Here is a 13,447-nt window from a genome sequence, read left to right on the forward strand (position 1 = left end):
GCATATATTTCAAAAGTTGAAGCTGATTGAGCAGAGCAAGGTTTCTCAAAATGGAAAGTGGAATGCAATGTGCTATCTTCAGCAAAACTATGAATAAGATTTCCAGTCAATGGAAGAAGGTCATTAATATACAAGAGGAAAAGAGTGGGGGAAAGCACTGAACCTTGGGGGACACCAGCATTAGTGGAGAAGTTAGAAGACAGAGAGCCATCTACCATCACCCTCAGTGAGCGATGAGAGAAAACTGGATAACCAATTACAAAAGTTGGCAAACCATAAGATGGAAGCTTGTTTAGAAGACCTTTAGGCCAAACACGATCGAAAGCTTTTGAGATGTCAAGACCAACTGCTTGTGTTTCACCGAACGTTTCCATTGAATTTGTCTGTAAATGAGCCAGAATATCACCAGTGGATCGACACTGACGGAATCCATACTGGCAATCGTTGATTAGATGGAAGGTTTATAGGTAGTTTAAGAGTTGGCAATTAATTGATTTCTCCATTGCTTTAGAAAGAGTAGAAGTAATTGCAATGGGACGATAGTTGGATGGGACGGATTTGTCACAATTTTAGGAACTGGCTGGATATGAGCAAATTTCCAAGCAGAAGAAAAGAAACACCATTCGAATAAGAAAGTGAAAAAAAAGGTGGCAAAGAATAGGAGTAAGTTTAGGAGCACAGGTTTTGAGAACAAGTGAAGAAATGCCATCAGGACCTGGAGCTTTCTTAGCATCAAGATTTGTAAAACCCCTTCTGACATCCTTTTGACGGAAGACCCCAGGAGGCATTGAATGGAATGTGTTGTTGGGAATGGTGGGAGGTGTTTTACCAAGATCATTAATACATGAGTTGGAAAAAATGGGATGCTAGCAGGTCAGCTTTATTGGCTGAAGTGACAACAGAACCATCTAGTTTTGACAGAGGTGAGAGCAGAGATGGGCAAACGTTGCGGCCAATAGTTTTGGCAAGAGACCAGAATGCTCGGCTACCATTAGGGCAGGAAGCAAGTTTTCTACTCTTAGCCTGTTCGAAATCTAGTTTGGACTGATTAATAGCTGCTTTACAATTGTTGCGAGCTTTGGTGTAGGCAGAAAGTGAAACTGAAGAATTGGAAACAAGCCAATTACGACTGTGGATTTTAGTGTTTTGCACCAACTTTATGTAAAAATAAAAACACAAAGGAAACTGGACTTTTAATAACTGTGTTTATAATAAATTATAATAACCTGTATTTACAATAAATTTAACTTTACGATAAACTATACATATAAAATATTAAAATCTGCTACATTAAGAACAATAAAATGCATTAAAATATACTAAGTTAAAAGCGATAAAAAACCATAGCTTTCAAAGGCTCCAGCCTTCTTCTTCAGCGGTATTTTCTTATTCTGCAGCACATCTTTAAATATCAGCAGGTTCATGGTACTCATCACGTGTTTCATTCTCACGCGTTCCGTTCTCTTGCGTTGTGGAACCGGAAGTGGCTCGAGCGGGAGTCATACGGAACCGTTCATCCCTTCTGAGGATAGTGGCCTCAAAGAGGGGATGAATCCGCGTACCTCTATCTCTATTAATGTTGATTGTAGAACAGATCCGCAAACTCTCGAGCCACTTACGGTCCCAGAACTTATGCGCCCGATCGGTGATGATAGCATCGTCCGGGGAGATCTGGTGCTGCTTCTCCCAAAAATGTTCGGCCACGGCGGATTTGCCATACTCCGCATTTCTTATTGCTATAGTGTGTTCCCCCAGACGATCTTTGAGACGGCGTTTTGTTTCCCCTACATAACATTCCCCACAATCCGGGCATCTAATGCTATATACGACCCCACTTGTGTTCTCTTTTTGAATGGGGTCCTTAACCTGAGACACGATTGTGTGCAGCCTCCGCCCCGGAAGCTGCACACAACGTGTCTGGTACTTTCTTAGTATTCTAGCTATATGATCAGTCAGACCCGGATAATAGGGAATGTATGCAGTGGATGTTGGTGTAAAAGACTCGCCTCTCCTCTGATTTCCTTTAACATATTTATCTATAATCCTCTGGGGGTAACCACATTTTGCAAGATCCGTCATGACCCGTTCATACTCTAACTTCCTATCATCGGAGGTACTGCAATGTGATTTTGCTCTATCAACTATTGTTCTTATCACACTGTTCCTATGATGGTTGGTCTGAGCTGAACTGTAGTGCGAATACTGCCCTTTACACATGGATTTCCTGTATACCTTAGTCTTTAGCTGTCGGTCTTCCCTACAGACCAACACATCTAGGAACGGCAAAACTCCTCCGTCTTCTGCCTCCGATGTAAATTGTATGAATGGGGAGAAGCCATTTAAGATGTTCAACACCTGATCTTCACTCCCCTTCCGAATGATAGAAAACGTATCATCTACGTACCTTTTCCAGGGGCGCATAGGCCAATTACGATATGCAACGTTCTTCTCTAGATGAACAGCCTTAGCACATTTATTGGAAAACCAAGGTTTAGATAAAGGACAAGATTTTAAAGTGGAGTGTGGAATAAAGGATTCCATTCCTACAAGAATAATTTCACTGACACGATCTGAGCAAACAGTGACATCAGAAGTTTTGAAACAGTAATCCAACCAAGCAAAACAAGAAAAGTAATGTCGCATGTAATCCTAATTTGCATTATTGTAATGCCAAACAACATGAGGTTGGGAATAGCCATGAGATAAAGGCTCCATTGGAGAAGAGACAATTACCAAGTTGTGATCTGAAGTGCTAAAGGACTACTCTCTTCGACCGTGTACTTAGAAGGGTCGTTTGTGAGAAAAAGATCAAGCATGTTGGCTGTATGGTTAGGATTGTCAAGTATTCTTGAAGGTAAATGAACAATCTGTGCAAGGTCATTAGTAATTGCAAAAGCCTCAGCATCTCGACCAGCTGGGTCGGTGTGACAAGAAAACGGAAGCCAGCTGGAGTTGTGAACGTTAAAATCACCAAGAAAAATTACCTCACTGTTAGGAAAGTTGAACTGGAGAAAGTCAAGTTGCAAACAGAGGAAATTAAAGAGCTCCAAGTGATTAGTGGAGTTGGGAGAACGGTAGCGACAACAGATGAATTTGACACAGTGAGGTAGAGAGATTTTGAACCAGAGAAGATCGAAGTGAGGAGATTCCAAAGTACCAAGTCTCTGACAGGGAATATCAGAATAGACAATGCACAAATACCACTTTGAGGTGAAAAGAATCATATGGTGAATAATTTGGGCAACTGAGATGAGCTGTAGTTGAATCAACAAGAACTGAGATTCTGTTAGAAAAAGTACATGGGGTTTTGCAAACTGCAAGTGAAAATAGACATTGTTGAGATTGGAATTGAGATGACGTATATTTGTGAAATGGACTAGGAAGTGTTTGGGAGGTTTAGATCTTTTCGCAGATAAGCTTACTCTGTTTTACAATTCATGGTGTATTCAATAGTAAGAAAAAGTGGAGGGGACATGTTGTATAAAGTAATGAAATTTTTGGATATGGTGTACAAATGGTAAGAATATACCCAGATCCTTCACATATAACATGGCCTCGACAATACCCCCGCATAAACACTCGGACTCCCTCCAGTCACTATCTGGCAGAGTAGAGGTAGCAAGATTATACACTAGCTGATCCAGAAGCCTCCTAGAGAGTTACCAATAGGTTCGGTCCGGTGTACTAACTAGTGGCCGACCTGCAAACACCGTTTTAGAGCTGAACCCTCGAAATGTAAGGAAGATTGAATCTCGCCATGATGTTCATCATAACCTCAAAAGTCATCAGTCATACTGCATTATGGAAGTGATGGAATGGTTTACCGGAAGTTAGCTCTGGAGACTAAACATGGGTTCCACCACTTCAAGCTTCCAATAAGCAAAGTGGTGGTATTGCACCGGTTGATGAGAGTCATCTATCACATAGTATTGCCTGGTAACACAGAGGGACGGTATTCCTCCATGTGGTGTGGGTGCCACACCTCGACTCCTGCTTACGTTGGTTCACACCTGAGTGGTCATGCACAGTGCTTGTGCATGGAGGTTATACCCAGGATTACTAACAGTGCAACAATCGTGAAGGTGCAAGCAGAGGATTTGGCTGGACTTCACCAAAATTGGGTCTACTTGACTTGAATGTCATCCGAATATCAGTTCTATCAGCGTTTTAGACTTCCAGGTAGCAAGTACAGCTTGTCTGGTATATCTGAGAGAATGTCTGTGACAACCTCAAGGACAAATTTTAATTTTTAATTGCATTTATTTGCATTTATTTTTAATTGTGTTTATTTGATTTTTAATTGTATTCAATTGTTTTCAATTATTTTTTACTATAATGTAAGATTTTCAATTTTTTTTTTTTTTTTTTTCCATTTTAATTGCTGGAGAGTATCATACGGAAGTGTTCTACATATTATATTGAGATAAACTTCTCTTATTATTTTACCAGTGTTGATATCAACGTAGAAGATATTGAGCATTACAGCTCTGGTTCATACTATCAAAAACAATAGAGAATAATATTGCCATATTTTTGTGTAATAATAATATGAAATTTTTAGGCAAAACTCACAGCATTTATTTACATGGAACTTTTAGCCATTGGGCAAAATACCTTTGTCAACTATTTATATTCTGCTAGAAAATCATTACATTACATTAGCATAATCAAAACTGTGATGTAGCAAATTTGTCAAAAGAAGTTATGTTATAGAGGGTTAGGTTAGTATTTAGATACACCAATGAGCCAAAACATTATGACCAGTGAGTCGTTATGCAAATCAAAGCAACTGCAGGTGAACTATGGTGTGGGTCGGGACACGGTAAAAAAACACCTGATACTGAGCTCCGTTAATCAGTGTTACTCTTGTTCTTCAAATTGGAAAGGCAGTGCACTTAAGCGAGTTTGACAAAGGCCAAATTGTAATGGCCAGATGACTGGGTCAGAGCATATCTGAAAGGGCATGGATGGTGGGTGCTTGTGGTCAGCCATGGTTAGTACCTACTGAAAATGGTCCGAGAAGAGAAAACCCACGAAGTGCCGGCGAGGTGGTGGACAACCGTGGCTCATCGATGCTCAAGGTGAGTGAAGGCTCTCCCGGATGGTACATGGCAACAGAAGGAGGACTGTTGGTGCAACTCGACGGTAATTGGAATGTTGGTGACGGGAGTAATGTGTCACAACACACAGTACATTGAACCCTGCTTAAAATAGGGCTGCGTAGCCACAGGCCGCTCCAAGTGCTTGTGCTAACCACAGTTCACCAGCAACAGGGCCTACAATGGGCACACAAGCATCAAAACTGGACCTTCAGTGGTTGAAAGAAGGTCATCTGGTCCAATGAATCGTGTTTTCTGTTGCACCATGTGGATGGCCGAGTACGTGTGCGTCATTTAACTGGGGAAGTGATGGTGCCTGGATGCATCGCGAGACGAAACCAAGCCAGTAGTGGCGGTGTCACGCTTTGGGTGATGTTCTGCTGGGATACCCTGGGTCCAGTCATCTATGTGCCAGGCACTCTGACATCTACCACCTATCTAAACATCATTGCTGACCAGGTACACCCTTTCGTGGCAACAGTCTTCCCCTCTGTCAGTGCCATCTTTCAGCAGGATAATTCGCCATGCCACACCGCTCAGATTGTTCGAGACTGGTTTGCAGAAAATGAGGAAGACTTGCAGGTATTGCCCTAGCCTCCAAATTCCCCAGACATCAATCCCATCGAGCATCTGTAGTTTGTCTTGGAACAGCAACTCTGATCTCAGCATCTCAACAACAGACCTTACAGGAGTTAAAGGATCTGCTGGTTACGTGTTGGTACCAGATATCACAAGTCACATTTAGAATCTTGTAGTGTACATGTCATATTAGGTAGGCGGCGCCGACCGGGCTAGTCGGGTGGGTAAAGTACCTGCCTGGCAACCCAAAGGTCGCGGGTTCGAATCCCGCCTCGGGCTTGGATCAAGGTACTGCAAAAACCTTGGGAGGTGTATTATGGCCACAGAAGCCGATGCGCCAACAACTACCAAAAAAAAAAAAAAAAAAAGGTAGGCGGCCATAATGTTTTGTCTCATCGGTGTATACTTAGAAATTTAAACAATAGTTGAGAAATTTTTTCCTTAAAAAGTTTTAAAAAATAAAAGCTTTTTTTGTTGATAACAATCTGTTTCTAGGCAGTTAAATGCTTTCAAGATGGACGCCGTCGAAATCGTAACAGACTCTCATCACGTCACTTGAAGCAGTTACCTACAACAAAATACAAAAAAGGTAAAATCCTGAAATAGAACATTTTGTTCACATTCTGAATTAATGTTTTCTAATTGGCTGATAGTGATTAATTTTTAAAATGCATTTTGTAGATCTTTCCTTACAAATTTTAATCTTTACTCATATTTACAGTTTGAGTAAACATTTATTCTAATATATGTAAAAGCACTTGGACTATTTTGTCTGCTTATTAGTTTTCTTTGGATAACAAATTTTAAACTGCATTTAACACTGCAGTAGTCTTAGTATTCAGGACAAGACAAACTCTTATACCACAAAGTTGCCTAGTTATTGTTTACTTTTAAACAAATTACATCACCAAAAGACCTTCTTTGCCATTTATTTAAAATATGACGCATACACACATGACAGCTTGTTTCAGGACTTAGTAATAGTAACTAGGCCATATAACTTTTGCTCTATTACTATCATGAAATTAATGTTTTAATAATGATATACCTGGATAGGCTACATTTTGCCTGAATTCTGCCCTGATACCTAGTACAGGAACTCCCTGACTTACGTAAGCATATGATGCAAGAAAGCAAGCTTATGCAGCATCAGCCAAAAAAAAACGATCTTATCTGTAACCTCGTCATATGATTCGTCTTTTTCAAATCCTTCTAAGCCTTTTACATGCCGTGGGCATATTTTCTTCCATTCACCGTTTAAACAACTTTTAGTAATTTCTGCCTAGGCCTTATTAATGTTTAAGATGCCATGGTAAATATTGTAAGATTTCCAGAAGTCTCTTAACGTAAAATTTTTCTCATCGTCTACTGCAGACAATGCCTGAGCAAATGTTGTGCGTAAATAGTATGCTTTTAAATTCGAAATAACACCCTGATCCATAGGTTGGATGAGTGAATTCGTGTTTGGCGGTAGGAATATGACTCTCACGTTCGAATTTAAATCATCTAGATCTGTAGAATGTCCAGGAGCATTATCTAATAGAAGCAAAATCTTGAAAGGAACATCATTGTCTTTACGATATTTTTCAGCCTCGGGAATGAAGCAGCATTTAAACCAATCCTCAAAGAGAGATATTGTTATCCATGCTCTTAGGTTCGATCAGAAATGTACGGGTAGGGGGGAGCTTTATTGATGCTCTTAAGTGCACTAGGATTTCCAGAATGGTACACAAGCAGTGGTTTTAATCTGTAATCTCCCGCTGCATTAGCCCCAAGCAAGAGTGTGGCCCTATCTTTTGACACCTTGAAAACTGGCATTGTATTTTCCTCTTTGGCAATGTGTGTTTGATCCAACATTTTTTTCCAATGCAGAGCAGTCTCGTCAATGTTAAAAATTGGTTGCAATGAATTTTTTTCTGCAATAATTTTTTCCAGCACATCACAAAATTTCTCTGCAGCTGTAGAATTGGCACTGGCGACTTCACTGCATACCTTAACATTGTGGAAACTAGCATGATGCTTGAACCTATTAAACCCACCTGTTGCTTGCCACGAACTTTTGTTGGGATTCGCCATACTTATCCTTAATATCTTCATAAATACTTCTTGCTTTTGCTTGAATGATCATTAGACTCAGGGGCACTCGCTTCCGAATCTGATTTTCCATCCATATTATTAATAGCTTTTCCATATTTGATATAGCACCTGAATGCTGTTTTGTGATCACTGTTGATCTTAAGTGCATTGATTCTTTGACATTTTCTTTTATACATGCACTGTCCTTTAAAATAGTATTCACTGTTGAAGCAGCAAGACTTAATTCCCTTGCAATAGATGATAAACTTTGTCCTGCTTCGTACTTCTTAATCATTTTCATCTTCATTTCTAAATCAATTTTGTTTCATTTCTTGGCACTACCACCACTTGCACTTTTCGTTGGTCGCTTTCCCTTCATCATTGTAATATGTAAATAGGAATGAAGAGAAGAGTCTGAAAATTTATTTTTTATATGATTGAAGATATCAGTGAAGGGGAACACATAACAGCATAAAAACCCAGACAATTGCAGTTATTGGTATTATCACAAATGCAATAAGATCGCGTTTACTACCCATTTATGATAGATTGCGCTAACAGAAAAGCCCACTAAACCAGAAAATGCAAATTGTTTTTGTTTTTTGGTCGTGACTTCCAGAAACGTGCTTTAGAAAAATATCACAAAGGTGTTCAAAATTGATTCTTATAACGTAACATATGATAATGATGAAAGGATAGTGCAATTTTCATTATAAATATGACATTTTAGAGAGATAAATAGCTTAGTAACATAGCAAAAATTTCAACTTCCAAGGACTTGGAACGAATTACAAAAAAAAAATGTGTTATTGGGTTCACATTATGATATTTTCACGATACCGCTGTTTATTCCGACAGGATGCAAAATGTGTTTCCATTATTTTTTTTAAGTTTGCACCAGCCGGCAAAAACTTGCGTAAAGTCGAATTTTCCTAAGTTGAGTATTACGTAAGTTGGGTAGTTCCTGTACAGTGATTAAAATTGCTGTCCTTCCATACCACAGAGAAAAGACCTGGAGTCCTATCAAAACAGGAGGGGTTTTTATCACACTGTGGCTGAAGTGATCAATCCCTATCAGTTGCATGGTTATCCCCCTACGAAAACTGCTTTTTCATCCAACAAACTAGCCACACTGACCATAGGATACATGCAATTCACAGATTGTATATAATAACATCTCACTGCCCTAACTGCCTGAGCACTAATTATAACTAGTCATCCAGACAAAATACAATAGTAGCTAATGGGGTCTTGTCAATGATGTATAGGAATTTTGCTAGCAGGGATAATGAGGTGATTATCCCCTTGTATAATGCAGTGGTCAGGCCACAACTTGAGTACTGCATACAGGTCTGGAAGCCTCATTTTAGGAAGGATGTAGAGTTGCTATAATGAGTACTGAGAAGGGCAAGAAGACTAGTGAGGGGAACAAAGGGGTGCTCTTACGAAGAAAGGCTTATGTTCTGCAAATTGCAGCATCTGAAGACTAGGCACCTGCGAGGTGATCTGATTGAGGTGTATAAGGCCTTGATTGGTTTGAACAAGCTCAGTGCTGATGGGATTCTTCCTCTTGCTCAGATTCTGCATCTGAGGGGGCCATAGATTCAAATTGAGGAAAGACAGTTGCAGAATAGATGTGTGAAAATTGACCTTTAGCCAGCAGGTGGTTGATTGCTGGAACAGACTTCCATCTGTAGTTGTGGAAGTTGACAGCTTAAATAAATTAAATTCAACACTGAACTAGACAAACTTTTGGAGTAAATGGATAGGTGAAACGGGAAGGTGGGTTTTTTTTTTTTTTTTTTTTTGGGTTGATGCTGTGTAAGCTTGCTTTCTTACATCATTTGCCTCTACTAATGCTGATGCTAAGGTAAAATGCAATAGTTCTCAGACTTGTTTTGTTGTTATTTGGTTTTTAGGAGCATTAGCAACTAAGGCCATATTGCTCCGGGATATACGGCGGTCATTCCCTGACCTTTCCGCATCCTCCATATTTGGTGGTGACGGGCTCGAACCCCGGTCTAATCAAGAAGTGTGTGCTACGCACTGCTGCTCCTTCCCACCTGGCTACGGAGGCGCCTCTCAAACTTGTGAAATATGAGTAATTTATGAGTGTTTTAACTATAGAAAGTGTCATGCAGTAAAACTAAGCAGTCATACACTTATAGAAGTACATAGTTGCCAACTTTTAACTTTCAAAAAGCTGGAAATTGCGAAATTGTGAGGAGGAGAAAAACAACAAATTGTAGATTTTTGGGCTATAAGAGGCCAAAAACTGGAAGTTTTCTTGCAAAAAAAAAAAAAAAAAAAACAGGAAGAAACAGCAGATTTTTCAGAAAAAAAGCAGTTCTTTTAATAGAATCTCCTGCACAAGTAATTAAAATGTGTTTTGTATTTAATTATGTCTTTTATTGTGTTTTCTTTATCATCCAGTACATCTTTAATCTCTCTCAGTTATGGGTTTGTTTACTATACAGTATACTTTCAAACATTAACTTACCTGTGATTTTTTTTTTTTTTTTTTTATGTCTGTGTTAAACATCAACTGATTATTATTGCTTTGAGAAAGATACTGTTGTAGACTTTGCACTTATTCAGAAATGTTGAATCAAAGTGTTGTTCATAACAATGGCACTGCTATGCTGTTCAGACCTAGATACATTTCCAAAGTTCCCTCAGAATTTGTTTTTTTTTTTGCACATAGTTAAATATTCTGTAACACTTAATGTTGCTATTAGGAATTGGTAAAATGCCAAGAATGACTTCGGATAATTTGTTATATTTCACACTTCCTTGAGCACTTGTAACTTCTCCAACCAAGGGCCATTGTACATCAATTCTTTCTTCTTTTATAATAGCATCTGGTAGGTTCTCGCATTGAAACTAACGTAACTGGTGCTATGAAACAGGGTGCCTCCATAGCCAGGTGAGAAGGAGCAGCAGTGCATAGCACACGCTTCTTGATTAGACTGGGGTTCGAGCCCGTCACCACCAAATACGGAGGATGCGGAAAGGTCAAGGGAATGACCACCGCATATTCCCGGAGCAATATGGCCTTAGTTGCTAATGTTCCTAAAAACCAAAATAACAATAACTAACATAACAAGCTATGAAACATCTATTGTTTTTCACCAAATCTTTAATGACACAAAGTACTGAAAACTTGTCCACAAAAAAATCTCAAATTTGAAAATGATGCACTGCCAACTGATGAAATTTGTGCTACCTCAGCATTTCATAAGAACATAATTTTTCAGTGGGAACTTGTGCACCACATAGTTACATGTAACAATAAAGTACTTCCTTGCTGAACAAAAGAACAGAAACTTCTCTTGTAGGAGTAATGAACTTGGTATTGTATGCAAGATACAATGGATTGAAGAGTTCACTTCTGATTTTCAAAAGTTGGCATAACATTTAAAAGAAACAGGTGTTTGCTTTATTAAAGCCAGAAGAGAGGAACAACACAAACAGCCTTTCTGCACAAATGTGAATAACATGTTTATATCAGTTTGCTTAGCCTGTTTTCTTGAGAAGCTTTTACTAGAAGCTTGCAATTCATATGTTCTTTTTCTTGGGGAGTCCATTAATATTTGTCTTCTTTCAAAACTGAATTTGTATATGAATCAGCTGGCACTCACTAGTGCTTATTGTACTTGTTGATTGCCTGTTGTACTTTTCTGTCATAACTCTGAAGGATGCTCATATGGCTTTTCTCACCCCCTCTATCCTTTTCTTTAAATAGACTTGTCGAAGGTTTTTACTGTTCTACATGTCTAGCTACACATTTAACTAAAGACAGCCAATGTATATCCTTCAAAATCTTGTTTACTTCAGTGGCATTCATCAGTTGAAATTGTTTAGCACTATCTTTCCTTTTAACTACCTTTCCTTCTGGATAGTAGTAAATGTCCATCAGAGATTCATCCACTCCCACAAGGAAGTATGCAGCCACCTCTTCAGCACACAAATTAATAAGATGTATTTATAAATGATATTGATGATGGTATATCAGGCTTAATGTCCAAGTTTGCAGACGATACGAAGGTTGGTAGGATTGTTAATGACAGTACACTGCTGCAACAGGATCTTGAAAAGTTGAGCAGATGGGCTGACAGGTGGCAAATGAAGTTTAACATTGACCAATGTAAAGTACTACATATGGGAAGCAGTAATCCCAAAGTAACGTATCAACTCTGTGGTACCACACTGACAGTGGTAGAGAATGAAAAGGACCTGGGGGTAATTGTGCAGGCAGATATAAAGTTTTCTGAGCAGTGCAGACGAGTAGCTCATGGTGTCTTGTCAATGGTATACAGGAATTTTTCAAGCAGGGATAAGGAGGTGATTATCCTCTTGTATAAGGCAATGGTCAGACCACACCTTGAGTACTGTATACAGGTCTGGAGGCCTCATTTTAAGAAGGATGTAGAGCTGTTGGAACGAGTACAGAGAAGGGCAACAAGATTAGTGAATGGAACAAAGGGTTTCTCTTAGGAAGAAAGGCTTAAGTTTTGCAAATTACAGTGTCTGGAGACAAAGCACCTGTGAGGTGATCTGATTGAGGTGTATAAAGCCTTGAATGGTTTGAGCATGCTCAATGCTGATGGGATTCTTCCTCTTGCTCAGAATAATCGCCTGAGAGGGCATAAATTCAAATTGAGGAAAGACAGTGTGGGATAGATGTGCGGCAGTTTGCCTTTAGCCAGCGGGTAGTTGGTTGGTGGAATAGCCTTCCATCCTTTGTTGTGGAAGTTGATAGCCTAAATAAATTTAAGGCTGAGCTGGACAGGTATTTGGAATGAACAGAGGGGTGAATTTGGAGGCGGTTTTTTTTTTTTTTTTTTTTTTTTTTTGGCTGATGCTGCATAAGCTTGCTTTCTTGCATCATATGCTAATGCTTATAAATGCATTTATGCATAAGCATTTTACTGAATGGGGAGTAAATAAAATATCTTATTCTCTGTTTTATCAATAATTATAAACTGATAAATGAGGGCTTTATTCGGTGGCATAAACAAATATATTTATTGATATTTGTTTATTTCAGGATTAAAGTTAGATTCAACAGAATGTAGAGTAAAATTATTATCAAAAATTAAACCGTAACTTTAAAGGAAACTCCCACTGTTATTACTTTTTTTTTTTTTTTGATATAATAATGTCCTCTACATTTATTTATGTATCACATGATTCAGTTTTATCAACTTCTGTATGTGAATTCCAGAGAATTTCTTCAATTTGCAGATTTTGTAAGCGTAAATCAGATAATTTCGGTCAACGGGTGCAGTCTTCTCTGATTTTCAAGTCTATTTTCTTATTGCCACCTATTATAAACTGAATCATGTTGGAAATTATTTAGAAATGCAGATAAGAAATGGCAGGATGTAATGGAAAAATTTCAAGGCAATTTTTTCATTAATTTGCTTAAAGCAACCTTATACTCCAGAAAGAGTTAATAATCAGTTCCATAATTTTTTCTGACATAGAAGCAAGACTAAACTAGTCTATATTTTTCTAGATCACTTTTATTTTAAAATTGTATTCTAATTAATTAAAATACTTAAACTCCACATTTTAAAGACAATGGTTTTTTTCTTGACTTTGTAATCTTGAGAAATCTTACATCTAGAACATTCCCTATATTAAACTTATTGCTTATTTGTCATCAGTCTCCACTGATGACTGAATCC

At 38.5% G+C, this 13,447-nt stretch overlaps 1 protein-coding gene across 1 annotated transcript in view; it reads left to right on the plus strand.

Annotated features, from left to right (window-relative positions):
- Positions 1 to 13,447, plus strand: part of LOC150080851 (uncharacterized) — a 140,037-nt gene that overhangs the window by 112,910 nt on the left and 13,680 nt on the right. Inside the window, exon 11 of the mRNA XM_090380840.1 lies at positions 6,174 to 6,267. Within this exon, the coding sequence (XP_090236966.1) occupies positions 6,174 to 6,267 (94 nt within the window). The remainder of the gene's footprint in view (positions 1 to 6,173; positions 6,268 to 13,447) is intronic.

The sequence above is a fragment of the Mastigoproctus giganteus genome, chromosome 9, assembly GCF_048544385.1.
Source record: "Mastigoproctus giganteus isolate SK-2022 chromosome 9, ASM4854438v1, whole genome shotgun sequence".
Lineage (NCBI taxonomy): Eukaryota > Metazoa > Arthropoda > Arachnida > Uropygi > Thelyphonidae > Mastigoproctus > Mastigoproctus giganteus.